Below are 17,869 nucleotides of genomic sequence, written 5' to 3'. Positions count from 1 at the left end.
AAAGTGCTAGTTCTCACCTGTGAAGTCCTACATGGCTTAGATCTAAGCTATTGGAAAGACGTGTTCCTTCCTATGAACCTGCCAGGGTTTGAGTTCTTTAGGGGAGGCCCTCCACCCTTCCAGGTACGCTTGGTGGGGATGTGGGAGAGGGCCTTCTTGGTGGATGCTCCCAGACTTTGGAACTCCCTCCCTAGGGAAGCCACACCTTGTTGTCATTTTGCTGTACTCTTTCCAAGCACAGCTCTGTGCTTTAAAGGTCCCTGTCTGAGCGCCCCCTCCTCGTGAGGTACCTCACATACAGCTAGCTGAAGAAGGGTGGTAGCAAGGGAGTTTGTTGTCTTTTCTGTTCCATTGGCCCTAGGGAAGATGAGGAACTGGCTGTTCTTTTTCTATTATTATTGAAATTTTATAACACAATTGAACAAATCAGCAATGGTATGAATACACATCAGACAATAGTCAGCCAGTGCAGCACAGTGGGTAGACCTGGGAGACCAGGGTACAAATCCAGCATTGCTGCTGCTTTTGCTTGTTGCTTGGTATAGTCTAATTGGTTATTCAGCATTGTGCTGTGTTATGTAGCTTGCTTGCTGTTTTAAGCCGTATGTTACCCACCTTGAAAGTGCATGCTGAAGAGTGGAGAGAAATCCATATCAATAAATAAAAGGGAGCTGGGCACTTGGGGTTGGCGGCCCCATCAGATGCTGAGATCCCCACAACTTATAGGTGCTGACATTGACCCTACTGGCTTTCTTAGCCCCTGCGTAGAGTATGTGCTAATGTTACCAACAAGCAACTGGGAATATGGGGCTTATGGGGCTGTTGCAGAACTGCTCTCCATCATGTGGTTATAGCCTTTGTCAGTGGCTGGCTTGGGCCAGTTCAAGAAGGGAGTGGATGTGGTAGGCCTCAGCCTGTTCCCCACGCTGCCCAAGTTCATTACTGCCAAGTTCCAATTCCACACCTGTCTTTTTATTATGGAGTTGGCAGTTGGGACAAGTGGAAGCTGGGCAAGATATTGCACAGGAGCTGCTAACTGATGACTCTCCTAAGCTGTCTGCTTGGGATGCATAACCATTGATGCAGGTATATATCTTGCAGCATTTAGTATTACTGTAGAGAAATGTTAGGTTTTCAGGGTATCTATAAACTGGGGTTTTCTGCATTTCCTCTCAATAAGTTATACTTGATTATTTCCTAGAAATGTTGGGGAGGGGAGATAGCAAGGAATTGGAGCAGTGGCAGCTGCTTGAAAAGCTTTCACTGTTTAATTGTCCAGAGGCACCTTCAGCCTCCAATCCTCCAGTCATGCCTGCCTAACTTAATAAGGCACTGGTGAGATTCCTTTTGCAGGGGTGGGGGAGTTACTGTAGCTTCTTAAAAGTTTTATAAATCAGAGCAGATGCCAGACTTCTTGTTGCCCATTTCCTGGTGCCTCCCCTTCTTAATACTAAGTGTGTGTGTGTGTGTGTGTGTGCGCGCACACACACACACACACACGCACGCACACTCACTCACTCACTCACACACACACAGCCCAACCACTTTCCTTAGCTCACTGCCGCTATGAGCCCCCTCCCCAAGCAGAGAGAAGTCATTACATGAAAAGATCAGCTTACCACTTGTCTTCAGAGCAGAGTGGCTGAGCTCAGAAGCTCCCGGTAGTTAGCAGAGTGAGTGAGGCAGCAGAGAGAGACATGCACTGAGCAACAGCGCAGGACCAGGATACACTTTGGAGAGACCAGTCCATCTGTTAGCTGTTAGTGCTTGATGAAAAGGGATCCCAACCCTGTGAGACTTGTCAGCTTCGGTTATCATGTTTTCCAGCTACCTGCTATTGACATTGCTTCACTTTCAAGCTGTGTGGCTAGCGAGACCTGAAGAAGAGGTAAGCTGAGTGTAACACTTTGTTAGAAATCATCTCTGTTCTCAGGGTCCTTCTTCTGTCCCACCTTGTCCTGTCAAAAAGACAGCAGGTTGCTTTGCATGGTGGCTGTGCTACATGCCATCAGTGCAAAGGAAGGGACAGGGCCAGCTGCCAAAAAGTTAGTTCACCTTGCTTTGTTTGAGGAAGAGGTGTGTTGTGTTTTCTGCTTTGCAGAACAGTAGGAATAACTTTAAATGCTGGACAGTTTGCAACACTCTGTGAAAGTTGTGCACTTAGAGGGTTCTGTAGGAAGAAGTGTGTGTGATGGAAGTTGCTGATGACTACTTTTTGTTAGCTTGTTTTGGGGAAATATCCCAACCCTTCTAGTTATGAGCATGTCCTTGCCACATGTTTTGAGAAGTCTTGGATTCACTAGCAAAGGAATTGTGAAAGCTGCCTGTGTTTTGGAATGCATGTTTGTGGTTTTATATAGAATGTGTTTGGTTACATTCGTATTGAAATGAATATCTGAAGTTGGATTCTTGTTACTTTTGATAGTTACTGTTACTGTTGTTGATTGTTACGGTTTCTTATGGAAGTTGTAATCCTACATAAGTTCTCTTGTACTCAGCAGGACTTACTTTTGAGTAGACATGCTGTGATTTATTTAATTTAAGACAACATGATTTGAAATCATTGGGGCCTCCTTCTTTGTGTTTAATATCCAAGCTTTCCATGTCAAATGTTCTCGTATTTAAATGAAAAATCTCAGAGATCTAGTACATGGATTTGGAAAACCACACGCCACAAAAAATGGTTCGATTATTCTAAGTACTACCATGAAAATGCTGGTTGTAGTTGTCTAATTAAAGTACACATTTATGTCTGCTTATAATGACCAGTGGACAGAAGTCGTCTTGTGTGCAGAAAAACTAGTGAAAAAGTGTCAGTCTTGGGAGGAACAGAGACTCTGTTTTCAAGCTCTGCCTTTTGTTAGTGTTGTCAGACATTTCCAGCAGCTTTATAGGCTCATCTCAGCTACTTTCACTGCTGCTGGAGTGAGCTGAGCTTACATCTGTGCCTCCGGCAGCTGGCTTGAGGCTGAAGATCACTTTCACTCCTAGCCATATACTGTGTGCCTGTCGAGAGATGCAGGATGAATCAGTCCAGCAATTTCTGAAACCAGAGCTTTATTTGGAAGTCCTTCTGGGTTGGCAATTGCCTTGGCTGATGTACCAGTAATTAAATATAAATTCATAGGTCGCCTGGGAGCAGAGTCTGAACTAATTTCGAGTACATAGAAGTTCATGATGCTAGGAGGTTACCCACTGCCCCAGGATTGCTCTTAAAGAGCTTTAAACTTATTGCACTGGTTTTTTTCTTACTGAATTTGTAGATGGACTTGGAACAAAGGAAGCTGCCTGATGCTGAATCAAGTGGCTCTCTTGTCTACCTCATTATAGTCCACATTGATCAAAAGTGGCTCTCCAGGATTTCACATGGGGTCTGTCCCAGAAATATGGAGGAATGAATCTGGAACCTTCTGCATGCAAAGCAGATGCTCTACCACTGAGCTGTGGCTTTATCCCACAAGAGCACTATGTGATTTATACCGTAACAGCCATGGGTGACAAACAGTGAAATATGACTGACATAAGAACATGGGAAGCAGCCTTTATCAGTGTCAGGTCATTGATCCAGGTGCCTCATTATTGCATACACTGACTGCAGCATCTTTCCAGGGTTCCAGGGTGTGTGTGTCTTTCTCAGCCCTCACCCTGGAGATACCGGGGGTTTTGCATGAGAAGCATGTGCTCTATGACTTAGCTGGAGCCCCCCCCCCCCGACTTACCTTGCCCTGGCTAGAGAGAGACTGTGGCTGCTCATATGGAAAGTATTTCTGTCACCGCAGAGCACACATGTGGTCTTGAGAAAACCATATAAAGCTCAAATCCAGAACGGCAGAGTTGGGCTGCCAGTTCCCCTTATTATCCGTTAAAGCGAGGGCTGTGCTCTTACCTGGAAATGAATTGCCAGAGGAGGAGGTGCAACATGGAATGTTTTCACACTGGAAACCGGCTGCCACACGCTTTAGACTTTCCCCAGTCCATTTAGCTCTCTGGCCCCAGAGCATGCAGAATGTGAAAACAGGCTCTGCTTTATTGTCTCTGAAATAGGGGCTGGGGCAGGAGGGGGGAGCAGAATCTGCTTTGCTTTAAAAAAGAAAAGAAAGTAAACATACCTATGATAAAAGTCGCAGAAGAGCTAAGGCATTGCTTGAATGGAAGGCGAGAGTGCATTTTGTGAACATTTGTGTCTCCCATCCTACCCACAAAACATGCCTCTCCTGTTGGGGATTCAGTTTATTGATTTTATTTATTTAGAGCGTTTCTATCCCGCTCTTCGGCCCAAAGGGATCTCAGAGCAGCTTTCATACAACCAAATATAGCAAGACAGTCCCTGCCTGCAGGCTTACAGTCCAATAAAACACACACCCCCAACACACAAGGGGAAAGGGACAGGCAGAGAAGAGGGAGGGGGACACCTCAGTTCTTCTTATAATGAGCAGCTGGCACAGTTCAGAGATAGGTGATGCCTGATGCAGCTGGTCTTTCAGCAAAGCTGGTGGCGTGAACCCTTCTTGCCATATCTCCCACTGAGGCACTCCGATGAAATGGCTGCCCCCAGAGGACAGGGGAGGAAGAGGAGGCCTGGGGGAGCTGTCCCTTCACAGCAGAGCAGATATTGTTGGTACCCTTTAGTGAATGGATGTGGAAATGAGAACATAAGAAGAGCCTGCTGGATCAAACCCATCTAGTCCAGCATCCTGTTCTCACAGTGGCCAACCATGACTATATCTGCTATAGCATAACTATCATGGCTCATAAGCATCAGTAGCCACCTCCTCCTCCTCCTTGAATTTGCCCAATCCTCTTTTAGAGCCATCCAAGTAGGTGGTCACCTCTGCCCTAGGTTAGCAGTCTTTCAAGTTGTGTGTGTGCCTGAGGGGTGATGAGGACAAGAGGGAGCACATCCTCGTTGTCGAGGCCACCCAGCCAATCTGCACTCGGTGAAACTGGATCTTTTACACCAACCCAGTCAGCCAGTCACACACAACTAGCCAGCTGGAGCAGAGTTAGGGGGAAAATCTCGGTGCCTGGTGGCAGCAGGCTGTGGAGTTGCCACAACATGGAAAGACACCCACCAGCAATGTGCAGGGATCACTTAAGACTCTGCACTTAATGCTCTTAATGGTCACAGAGGGGCAGGGATTTAAGCGCTAATGTGTTTAACTTTGTTTACTTCAAATATGATTATGCCCTCCTCTTTAATTGATTTCAAAATGGGGCAAACTATCCCTGCTGCATTTGGGGACCCTGCTGCTCATTTTGCTGAGTGCAGCTCTGGACCTCTGCCCCAAAGTCCTTTTCTGGTGGTGCCACCTGAGCATCAGAGATGTGGTTCCCTCTTTCCCTCTGTACCAGCACTCAGGACAATGGGAAGTTTTCTATATTTGCTTGAACTTTTTATTTTCCAGCTTTGAATGTATATGAATGCTGTGTATGGGGTGTTAGGGGAAGGGTAGTACCTCTGGTGGGGACATGTGCTCTTTCTAGGGTCGTTTCCCCACCTTTGGTCCCCACCCTGCATTTAGCTCTCACCTGTGGCTCCTAGGAGCTGTCATCATGTGACAGCAGCCACACCCCAGGAAATGGCTTCCACTGACCAGCTACAGTAGGTGAGGTGAGGGTAGGGTGGCTGATGGGTCTCAAACCCTTAGTGAGTTACGGTCTTCCCCTGCTTGCAAAGACAGGCTCCAGCGGATGGAGCAGGTAAGACCAAGAATGGGTCAGACAGTCAAGAAGGCTGTTTCTGCCCGTGCTGTGGAAGGAAGTGAGGGGAAGATGGGGCTCGTCAACCTGGGAATGTAGCCCATCTAGAAGAAGGAAAACCCTGGTTCTAAACCTCTGCTGCTTTGCAGGCATGGGTGCCAACTTGAAAAAATATTGGGGAGGGGGGCAGGTAACCTCTGCTCCACATAATCAGTCACAAGATGCAGTGCAATACACCATCTGAATAGCAATGCACATCAACTTTGGGGTGTTTGTGGGATATCTTTGGGAGAAGAAAAAGCTACACAAATTGAGAGTGTATGCAAAACACATCAAAATATGTACATACACACAAACCAGAGCCAGCAGAAAACATAAATAAAAAGTAAATAAAAACTTCACTTCACAGAGTTAAAAAAAATCACTGCAATTTCCTGAGAAAACATCACAGAAACATCCCTGTTGGGGCAGGGAATTCCACAGCCTGGGTGTCAAACTTAAGAAGTCCTGGTTCTTTTGTCATTGCTAGCTGGGCTTCTGAAGACAGCTGGATGTGGAGCAAGCCATCTGCTGACGCACGCAGTGTGTAGGCAAGTCAACACGGGATGGTGGTCCTTCAATTCACCTTATTCCAAACTCTTCACTCTGAGTGATGTTGTCACATAGTCAGATCTGATTGGCTAGAGGGCGCTGTCAGGTGATCGTGCCAATGGCACTTAAGCAGCAGCAAAAGAGAACAATGGTTGTGAACAGGTGTGAAAAATGTGCAAAGCAGAAGGTGAGGAAGAAGTTGTTGGCTTTGATCTCCAGATCTTCTCAGTGCCAAATTTTACAAGCTAAATCAAATGCCATAAAAACTTGTGAAATCTCAATAACTGTGAAATATCTACCGTATTTTTCGCCCTATAGGACGCACCGGCCCATAGGACGCACCTAGTTTTTTGGGGGGGAAATCAAGGGGGAAAAAATTATTTCCCCCCCAGGTTTGCGCAGCCATCCCCAAGCTAGAAGAGGGAGACGGAGTGCTCCATCTCCCTCTTCTGTCTTCAGGGACAGCCTCTCTAGCCTCCATGGGGCAGCGGCTTGCCCTGCTGTACCCCAAGCCTGTGGGGCTGGCGATGGGGAGAAGCAAGCTTCGCTTCTCCCCCGCCAGCCTCCAGACCAGGTCCGGGAATAGTGGGGTGGTGGCGCTCCGCCTCCCGGCTATCCCCTGAGCTTGTGGGGCTGGTGGGGGGGGGGAGAAGCAAGCTTGCTTCTCCCCCCCGCCAGCCTCCAGATCAGGTCAGGGAATAGCGGGGTACTTGCATGTTATGATGTCCTAAAATAGAGCAATGTTTAAGGCTGTGGTGTGTTTTTTTTTTTTTACAAGAACCCAAACTGTTGTTATTAGTATTTCCTATTAAGTCAACATCATACAAGCTGCATTAGTTACATATGTTCTGTGGCAGTACTTTACTGTATATTTTTAGAAATATCATCCCTAACACACCTTCAAGACAGCTCACTTTAGATCAAATGAAGTTTCCTTCCTTTCCTAGAGTCTTATAATATTAAAAGGAAGGCTGGGGAGTTTCAGGTGCTGAGGTGCCAGGTACGCAGGCAAATGATTTCCCCAGAATCTGAAACAGTTGTCTATCCCTGTGCACAAATGACACCTTGAAATTTTATACCAACCCCCAGGAATTTAAAATATTTTCCCCAAGTCCTGCTGAAAGCAAGGCACATTTTTGCAAAAATGCCAAAATAATTGACCAACTCTTTCCCCCATTGTGGAAACGATATGCATCCTATTCAAACAGCTCTTTAAAAAGATGGTGTTTGTGATTTCCCCCTCTATCAACCTGGAAATGCTTTTTTTGCCATGAAGCTCTCAGATACCATGGGACATAATGAGACACACAAATGGCTTTCAAGCCTCACAATACATGTTAATTAGATGTTCTTGTGAAACTCTGGTCTACCATTTCTATTAAAAAACCTCACACCCCCCCCCCCCTCAGCACGTTGGCTGTAGAATGATTTTGGCTCATTCCTATGTGGAGCACTCTCTTGGCAAGTTGTTCTTCTGTGTGTGCGCAGCTCTGTCTGGGAGAGACAAGTGTGCCAGTGGAATTATTCTGCATCTCCACCAGAAAGCCATCAGGAAATGGACCTGGCTCATTATTTGCTGAGTAACTGTGTGACCTTTTGGCTGTTAGCATCAGGGCACCCACCCTTCCTTTCGGGTTCTCTGCTGTAGCTGGATTACGGGCTATGCTTCCTGGCAGAGGCAGTGCATTGTGCCAAAGATTGGGGAGGGGGGCAGAGGCGCATTGTGCGTGTGACGTCGGGAGGAGGCGCGGCATCGGGAGGCTGCTTTGCCCAGTACCATGTAGCTTCAATAGTAATGGCTTCTCTCTAGCGCTCAGGAGGAGCCTGCCTCTGATTCTGCACTGCACTCAGCTCAGCAGTTTGGCCTCCTCTGCCCCAATAATATTGGAGGGGGGGTTGGAGCCCCCTGCTAATATTGAAGGGGCTGACAACGCTTCCACCCCCTAGAATTGGTGTGGCTGTTTCCTGGGTTGTGGGACAATGCTCTTTTGAATCACTGAATTCAACAGTGATAGCATGCTGTGGTGGTTAGAGACTCGGACCTGGGAGTCTGGGGTTCTAGCCTCCACTCAGCCATGAAGCTCCCTGGGCCAGTCACCATTTCTTAGCCTAACCTACATCACAGGGTTGTTGTGGGGATTAAATGAAGAGGGGGGAGAACCATGTGTGACACCTTGGAAAAGGAGGTGGGATATAAACGCAACAAACAAACAAACAAACAAACAAACAAATGCAGAATTTGTTTCTTTGCCTGGGTTAAAGACAGGAGGCCTAGGATACACAAAGTGCAGATTCCCAAGGAAGGTCAGTCTATGGTGAAGTTGTGAGTTCAACTTCAGGCCTAGCCTAAATCCAGGCATATTTTTTATCTTGACCATGAGCTCTGTTCAAACAGAAGCACAAACTGGAAGAGTTAACTCTTCGAAATGTGTGGGATAGATTGTTGCTGGCCCAACAACCTTTGCCACCCATGCCTTCCCCAGATCGGGCCCATGAAGGCCAGTGGCAATGCAGCCTCTCTGTGGGAGGGCCCCTCTTCCGCAGAGAGTCTTGGTGAAAAGGGGGCGTTCTTTCATGTGTTGCCACTGCTCCCCCTGGCTTTGGCTTTCATCTATGTCTTTGGTTTAGCTGAAGCTGAATCCGGATCAAGATCTCTTGCCCCATGTGGCGCATGCTGCCTAAGGCGGGTCACCTCACACCTTCTCACTGGTGCGTTGGCCATGCTGGGGCAGGAAGCTGGCCTCAGGGTTGCAGGACACACCACAAGGCATGCCCTTCTAGCCCCTTTCTGTCCTTCAGGATTTGTCACCAGAGGCTCATACTGCCTCATGGTAGAGCTGGCCCTGAACCACAGTAAATTTGGAGTGGACGAAACTCACCCAGCCCGGAGCCCTTTGGCTGAGCAAGGCTGCCTAGAGATATAGTGTTGCTCTGACAGAGCGTTCTGGGGGCCCTGTTTGTCCAACTCCTTCTGTCACAGCCAAAACTCAGAGGTTAAGGATGATCCATGTGTTTCCTTCAGCATCTCTCCTTTCTCTTCCCAAATCACTGATTGGTGTGTATAGGGGAAATAATTTGCTGTAATTAAAGGTTAGACCTGTCTATCAAAATGAAAGATGACTTCCTGTCTCTCCACCGTCTCCCTTCGCCTCACTGCCTTCTTCCCCCTTGAACGCTGAGTGTTTGTTCAGTCAGTCTGGTTCTGGTTCTGGTTCTGGTTCTCAGAGAAATAAAGAGAAAGGTGAGGATGTTGGTCATGCATTTAGCTTTATGGAAAAACTGAGCTAGTTAGAAGATGGGTGAATCTCTGATCCACCTTGACATGCCTTGTTAGTGGTGCAATCTGGGTTGGTAGTACTCCAATCCACCTCATTATTCAGATAAGAGTCAATGCATAGTGCTATTATATCGTACAATGTTTTTAATATTTTATTTTTGTTTGAATTTTTTGCTTACCTGTACACTGTGCTAGGTGCCAAAGAGAGGACGGGCAGTGTAGAAATAAAATAAATAAATCATAAAAATTGAAACTGTAGAATATTTTATGCAATTCCATGTGTAAACTTCAATCTTTTTTGGCAGATTCAGTTGAATAAAGTTTTTCTTCTTCTTCCCCGGTGTATGTAATTTAATTACTACCCTTCAGGATAAATTATGCTAACTCATTCCCAAAGAAACTCAAACACTTGGCGGTGATACTTGTGTGTGATCAAGGTGATAAAAGGTCTGGAAACCAAGCCTTAGAAGGGACGGCTGAGAGAGCTGGCTATGGAGAAGAGGAGATAGGGAGGTGGTAGGAGAGCTATATTCAAGTACCTGAAGGGTTGTCACATGGAAGACTGAGTAAGCTTGTACCAGGTACTGCTGTACCAGGCCGTAGGCCCCAAACCAATGAATTCAAATGACAAAGAAGAACTTTCTGATTCGAAGAGGTGTTCGACAATGGAACAGACTACTTCAGAATGTGGTGGACTCTTCCTCCTTGGAAGTTTTTAAGCAGAGGTTGGATGGCCATCTGCCAGGGATTCATAGTTGTGATTCCTGCATAATGGGGGATTGGACTTGATGACCCTTTGGATCCCTTTGAATGATTCTATGCATATACAATGATTGTGCTTTTCTTTTGGAAACTAAAAAGATAGAATCCTAGCAAGCGAAAAAGGATAACTTAGTACAGAAACACTGAGAGCAACTCTGTTTATACACAGGGTGCTGAACCTGTTTGAAAATTCAGAATGCTCTTCTGCAATCCCATCAATGGATCAAAGTCTCCGTTTTGCCAGTGTTGGATCCTGGGTTCCAATTTCTTGTTCTGCTCTCATAGTGAGGGCTGTTCTTTTTTTACTCATTAGCATTGTTAGCCACCTCTCCCTCTCTCTTAATTAACATGATAATAAGAAGTGCTTGTAAAAAGTAAACTGGTAGGAAAATCCAGCATAACATGAACAAAGCAGTGCTGTGCTGAAATTTTCTTCTATATTTTTACCACTCCCCATCAATTCATGAAAAAAGAAACTACATTTGAAAATTATTAAAGGGGAGGGAAATAATTTAGTGAAATTCTCATGGGTGGGGTTTCTTTCTTTCTTTCTTTCTTTCTTTCTTTCTTTCTTTCTTAGTTAAGTTATTTTTCAGATCATAGAATCATAGAATCATAGAGTTGGAAGAGACCACAAGGGCCATTGAGTCCAACCCCCTGCCAAGCAGGAAACACCATCAGAGCACTCCTGACATATGGTTGTCAAGCCTCTGCTTCAAGACCTCCAAAGAAGGAGACTCCACCACATTCCTTGGCAGCAAATTCCACTGTCAAACAGCTCTTACTGTCAGGAAGTTCTTCCTAATGTTTAGGTGGAATCTTTTTTCTTGTAGTTTGGATCCATTGCTCCGTGACCAAGTAATTTCTGCCAGTGTTGGAACTAGGGATGGTCAACTCTGTCAATTTCAGTTTCAGTTTCTCACTTTCTAAATTTTCAGTCTGAGTGTCTGCATTTCCATATCTGTTTGCAATGTCCTCATGAAAATTCATCAGCCTCCAAATGTGAGTTTCTTCTGTTATGCACACTGCTGTATGCAATTTTGCTGAATACGCATTTTTTGGCAAAACAATTTCCCCTTATACAGTGTTACCTTGGGTTAAGTACTTAATTCATTCTGGAGGTCCATTCTTAACCTGAAACTGTTTTTAACCTGAAGCACCACTTTAGCTAATGGGGCCTCCTGCTGCTGCCGCGCCACCGGAGCATGATTTCTGTTCTCATCCTGAAGCAAAGTTCTTAACTCGAGGTATTATTTCTGGGTTCACGGAGTCTGTAACCTGAAGCGTATGTAACCCAAGGTACCACTGTATAGTATATTGCATACATTATTTTCACTCAGTTTTGTGTTTTAATGTACAGTATATTCATTTTTGGACATATTACTTGACCAGATGACTTCATTGTGAAGTTTGGAGAAGTGCAAATGTCAAAAGATGGCTGTGTTTTGCTTCACGTATTGTTTTGGAAAGGATGAATTAGGTATAATTGCAAACTGAATTGCATTTCTTCCCCATCCCTAGGACTTCCTTCCCTTACTGTTGGAGAGATAATGCAGAGGGCTACACTGTAGATCTGTGTGCTGCATTCTAAACTGCCTGGGCCCAACATGCCTGAAGGAGTGTCTTCACCCCCATCATTCAGCCCGGACACTGATGTCCAGCTGCAAGTGTCTTCTGGTGGCTCCCTCACTGTGAGAAGTGAGGTTAAAGGGAACCAAGCAGAGGGCCGTTTCAGTGGTGGCACCCGCCCTGTAGAACGCCCTCCCATCAGATGTCAAGGAGATAAGTAACTATAAAACCTTTAGAAGACATCTGAAGGCAGCCCTGTTTAGTGAAGTTTTTAATGTTTGTTGTTTTGTTATGTTTCTGTATCTGTTATAAACCACCCAGAGTGGCTGGGGAGACCAGTCAGATGGGTGGGGTACTATCATTATCATCATCATCAAGTTTACAATGGGCACCACAGTTCAAGAAGGACACTGACAAACTGGAACGTGTCCAGAGGAGGGCAACCAAAATGGTCAAAGGCCTGGAAACGATGCCTTATGAGGAACGGCTAAGGGAGCTGGGCATGTTTAGCCTGGAGAAGAGGAGGTTAAGGGGTGATATGATAGCCATGTTCAAATATATAAAAAGGATGTCACATAGAGGAGGGAGAAAGGTTGTTTTCTGCTGCTCCAGAGAAGCGGACACAGCATAGTCAAGTCCGCATTTTACCAGCTTCTTTACAAGAATATCATGGGGCACCTTATCAAATGCCTTGCTGAAATCAAGGTAGGCTACATCCACTGCGTTCCCTTCATCTACCAGGCTTGTAATTCTGTCAAAAAACGAGATCAGGTTAGTCTGACATGACTTATTTTTCAGAAATCCATGCTGACTGTTGGTGATCACAGCATTCCTTTCTAGGTGCTCACAGACTGTTTGCTTAATGATCTGCTCCAGAATCTTCCCTGGTATTGATGTCAGACTGACTGGGCGGTAATTATTTGGGTCCTCTCTTTTCCCCTTTTTGAAAATAGGGACAACATTTGCCCTCCTCCAGTCTGCCGGGACTTCGCCTGTTCTCCAGGAATTCTCAAAGATGACTGCCAGTGGTTCTGAGATCACATCTGCCAGCTCTTTTAATACTCTTGGATGCAGTTCATCTGGCCCTGGAGACTTGAATACATCTAAACTAGCCAAGTATTCTTGTACTATCTCCTTAGTTATTCTGGGCTGTGTTTCCTCTGCTGAATCATTTACTCCAAATTCTTCAGGTCGGGCATTGTTTTCTTTATTGGAGAAGACTGAGGCAAAGAAGGCATTGAGGAGTTCAGCCCTTTCTGTATCCCCTGTTTGCATTTCACCATCTTCTCCTCTGAGTGACCCCACTGTTTCTTTGTTCTTCCTTTTGCTATGAACATACCCATAAAAGCCTTTTTTGTTGCTTTTAACCTCTCTAGCAAGCCTGAGTTCATTCTGTGCTGGCTATTTGTTTGAATTCCTCTTTGGTAGTTTCCCCCCTTTTCCATTTTTTGTACACATCCTTTTTTAATCTTAACTCAGTTAAAAGTTCTTTAGATAGCCACCCTGGCTTCTTTAGGCACCTTCCATGTTTCCGTCTCATTGGTATTGCCTGAAGTTGTGCTTTTACTATCTCCCTCTTAACAAACTCCCAGCCATCATGAACTCCCTTTCCTTTTAGTATTACTGTCCATGGGATCTCACCCAGCACTTCCCTAAGTTTTATGAAGTCGGCTTTCTTAAAGTCAAGAAATTGAGTCCTAGTATGCTTGGCTGCTTCTTTCCGCTGTATAGTAAACTTCAGAAGAGCATGATCACTCGCGCCTAATGATCCTTCCACTTCTACCCCACTAACCAGGTCATCAACATTGGTTAGGACCAGATCTAAAATGGCTGTTCCTCTTGTTGCTTCTCCCCCTTTCTGGACAATGAAGTTGTCTGCAAGGCCAGTGAGGAATCTGTTTGACCTTATGCTCTTGGCTGAGTTTGACATCCAGCAAATATCCGGGTAATTGAAGTCCCCCATTACTACTATCTCCCTTCCTTTTGCATGCTTGGCCATCTGTTCCAGGAAGACATACGTGCTTTTGAACTGCTAGGTTGGCAGGAGCAGAGACCGAGCAATGGGAGCTCACCCTGTTGCAGGGATTCTGGAAGTAGTACATCAGCATTAATATATTTTGTTTCTGTCTTTCTGCAGCAATCTTTTTTCAGTCAGTCTATTTGCATTATTTTGAACAGCTTATAATATATCTACAGTAGTTCTAAACTTTAATTAAGTAATGGCTTGCAGCCCACTTGTTCGTTCCAGCACCCTACCAATGAAGATTGATTTAGTACAAAAGACAAGTAAGAATAACATCTGTACATTCTAAGAAAGGAGACATAATTTATCAAAGGTTTTCATCTTCCTATGTGTGCCTGTTACTTGCAGACTTCTTACATACAGCTAAAATTCTGAGTGGATGGGGCTAATCCGGTACACCCACTTTCCAGTGATGCAAATCAAACCTTCCAGCTGTATAGAAACACTCACATGAGATAGATAGGCAGCCAGTGGCAAGTGGTTCAATGTCTTGTGTGGTTTTGCCTTACCACTGATGGTATGCCACCTTATCCATGCAATGCACCTCTATGGTTATAACTACCGTTAGTCACCACTGTGATGCATATGAAACCCACCTGCCTCATCATTATTGAAAATTGTAGAAGAAATGTCATTATGGTAACTGCAACTTGATATTTGTCTGGTTGTTTTGGAACCTGCCTACATGAAATGGATACATGAAGCTATGAAGCTTCTGCAATTCCCTCCTCCTGCCCTTGTGCTGCCACCACACACAAGCGCTCTGTCCCTTTTTTTTGGGGGGGGGTGTCACAACCATAGCTGGGGAATTTAGTGAAACTGTTTGTTTAAAAGAGAGTTTTATGTCTGGTTGCTGTGGGTTATTTGGTTATGAAACAGCTGGATGTGGTTGCAGATGACACATGATTAAAAGCTGCTGAGAGATTTATGTCAAAGAATAACGGGACCACAGAGATTTGAGGGGATTTCTGCTCTTGCTTTGAAGACTTCTGCTTTGGATGGCACTTCACAAGCACAAATTTCCCCTGTTGCTTATAGCCTCACCATTAATCCCTGGATATGGTCAGGAATGACACAGGCAAATTGCTGCATCACCACTCACACACTATGGCTAATGACTGAAATGTCGGCAGCTGCCTTACGCTGAGTCGGACTATCTAGGCCAGGATTGTCAACTCTTGATTTCATTAGCAGCAGCTCTGCAAAATTTTTGGCAGTGTTGTTGCCTTCTTGGTCGCCTTGCTCTGTGCACTTTCCAGCTTGTCAACATCCTCCTTAAATTGTGGTGCCCAGAACTGGACACAGGATTCCAGGTGTGGTCTGACCAAAGCAGAATAGAGTGGTACTATTACTTCATTTGATCTGGACACTAGACTTCTGCTGATGCAGCCTTCTAATATCTGTAGCTTTTTCTGCTGCTACATCACACTGCTGACTCATGTTAAGCCTGTGGTCTACCAAGATCCCTAGATCCTTTTCACATGTACTACTAGTAAGCCAGGTGTCCCCCATCTTATGTTAGGAATGTGGCTCACCAGAGCGCAAGGAAAGAGTCAGATTCAGATACTGAACTAAGTGAAAGAGGGACTGACTCTGCAGATGAGAGCTGACTGACAAACTCAAGATGGGCAGTTCGACCCCCCTTCCAGAGGAAGACACTGTTAGCTCTCAAGAAGAGGAAGAGTTGGAAGTCAGCTAGAGCGTTGCTAGGCAAACAGCAGATAAGCAGAAGTCTGAGACTGTGTCAAGTGAAAGGGGGGAGGGGGAAGGCCAGCCTTTCAGTCCCCATTCTAGGAGACTGGATAAGATCAGAGGGCAACAGAAGGGCAAGAGGGGAAAGGTGGGAGTTTGGTGTCCTTCCTGCTGTGGGAGGAGCGAAATTTCAGACTGGCCAACTATCGTCAATGCGAGCAGGTGAGAAGCCATGCTCTGGATGTGTTTTGTTGTAAATAAATGTACATAAAACTGCCGGAGAGTCATTGCTTCTTATCGGGGCTTGCTTGCCTGCAAGAGATCATTACAGCTTATATTTTTGCAGCTGGTTCTTCCTGCCTAAGTTCCCATTGTTCCCATTGAAATTCATTTCGTTAGCTTGGGTCCAGTTCTCCAATCTGTTGAAGTCATTTTGAGTTCTAATTCTGCCTTCTACAGTTTGATGTCATCTGCAGATTGGATGAGCATCCCCTCAGTTCCTTCAGCCAAGTTATTTATAAAGCTTCTCCACAAGAATATCATGGAGGACTTTGTCAAAAGGCTTACTGAAGTCAAGATACACTATGTCCACAGCATTCCCCTGATCCACCAAGCTTGTAATTTAATAATAATAATAATAATAATAATAATAATAATAATAATAATAGTAATAATAATAATAATTTATTATTTATACCCCGCCAATCGGGCTGGGCTTCCCAAGACATTCTGGGCAGCTTCCAACAAAATACTAAAATACAGTAATCCATCAAACATTAAAAGCTTCCCTAAACAGGGCTGTCTTCAAAAAAAAGAAAAAAAGAAAAAAAGAAATGAGATTTGTCTGGCATGACTTGCTTTTGAGAAACCCATGCTGGACATCAGTAATCACAGCATCCTTTTCTAAGTGTTCAAAGACCGACTGTTGAATTATCTGTTCTATGACTTTCCTGGTATCAATATCAAGCTCACCGGTTGGTAGTTACCTGGGTCTTCTTTTGTGACTGTGAGCTGATCTTAATAAAATGCAGTTATGCTATGTGCTGCTGTGTGATAGCATCACATTTTTTTGACTCTCCTTGGGGGCATGGCAATGTCTGCTGCTCACCAATGTGGTATGGGAACTGTCATGATGACCTACGTGTCCGAATTTGCCCCCGAAACTAGCAGCTTCAGCATGCTCTAATTCAGGCTGCAACCCAAGTCTTCAGCCTCCAGCAGCTGACCTTAGGGACCCTGGGTGTCGAGAATCTAGTCTGGATTTGGGTCCAGTTGCTCCCCCAGGCCAGCCCTGATATTATCCTATCAATGCTGTCTCTTGTCATGTATTCTGCGGTGTAGTCTTACCATTTGATAAATTACTTATGACAAGGCACATCAATGAAATGTCCAGTTTTGTTTTCAATCCTAAATTTCAGACTCACAAGTTGTGACATCATTTGTGAGATGATTTTGAGCTGTGTCATGTCAATTATCTTAGAACTGGCTGGTGAAATGAAGACCTTTTAAACTGTTTGGGAATTTTCCCTAAAGGCAACTGCAGATGGGGGCAAAGGGAAAGAAAGGTTGACCAAGAGTTAATGCACATGCTACTTTGGAACACAGTAATATAGTCATTGTGAGTTGTAGTCAAAGTCAGGCAGATGGTCACATTTTAAAAGGTAGTAGCGCATGCAAGGTGAGGCACAGAAGTCTCCAAAGCATCTACCCCATCTAGGAAGTTCCTCATACTGAGGAATCCAGACTCAGGCAGCAATTATAGAAGGCCAGGCAGACCCTTGGCTCCCACTCCGCAAATTGGTTCGTCCAGTTGACCCCTCTGTGGCCATAATCTGGATGGCACTGCAGAATGAGACCATAAGAAGAACCTGCTGGACCACACCTGAGGCCCATCAAGTACAGCATCCTGTTCTCACAGGGGCCAACCCAATACTTATGGGAAGCCTGTGAACAGAATGTGAGTGTGACTGCACTCTCTTCGCTCATGATTCCCAGCATACTGCCTCTGACAGTGTAGTTCGCGGCTCCATCTCCATCATAGCTGCAGCCATTTTGTTCACTTTGCTCTCCATGAATCCCCTTTCAAAGGGACCCACTATATCTTGTGGGAGCAAGTTCCATAGTTTTAACTGTGCACTGAATAGCAACGGCCAGTAACTCACTGTGCCTGAGAGTTGCCCCAATGACAAAGGGAGTAAGGAATGCAGCCTCTACTGTTGTATGCTATGGGGTGAGCCTGCCTGCTCCCTACATAG

At 45.2% G+C, this 17,869-nt stretch overlaps 1 protein-coding gene across 3 annotated transcripts in view; it reads left to right on the top strand.

Moving 5' to 3' along the window:
• THSD4 (thrombospondin type 1 domain containing 4) overlaps positions 1-17,869 on the top strand; it is a 449,507-nt gene that overhangs the window by 308,141 nt on the left and 123,497 nt on the right. Inside the window, exon 1 of one of the 3 annotated variants that reach the window (XM_081838820.1) lies at positions 1,547-1,888. The exons of the other annotated variants lie outside the window; for them this stretch is intronic. Within the exon in view, the coding sequence (XP_081694946.1) occupies positions 1,817-1,888 (72 nt within the window). The 5' untranslated portion in view covers positions 1,547-1,816. Of the gene's footprint in view, positions 1-1,546; positions 1,889-17,869 lie in introns of those variants that run through there. 3 annotated transcript variants of the gene reach the window in all.

The sequence above is a fragment of the Podarcis erhardii genome, assembly GCF_964252035.2.
Source record: "Podarcis erhardii genome assembly, chromosome: 14".
Classification (NCBI taxonomy): Eukaryota; Metazoa; Chordata; class Lepidosauria; order Squamata; family Lacertidae; genus Podarcis; species Podarcis erhardii.
This window is presented reverse-complemented; position numbering and strand designations above follow the sequence as displayed.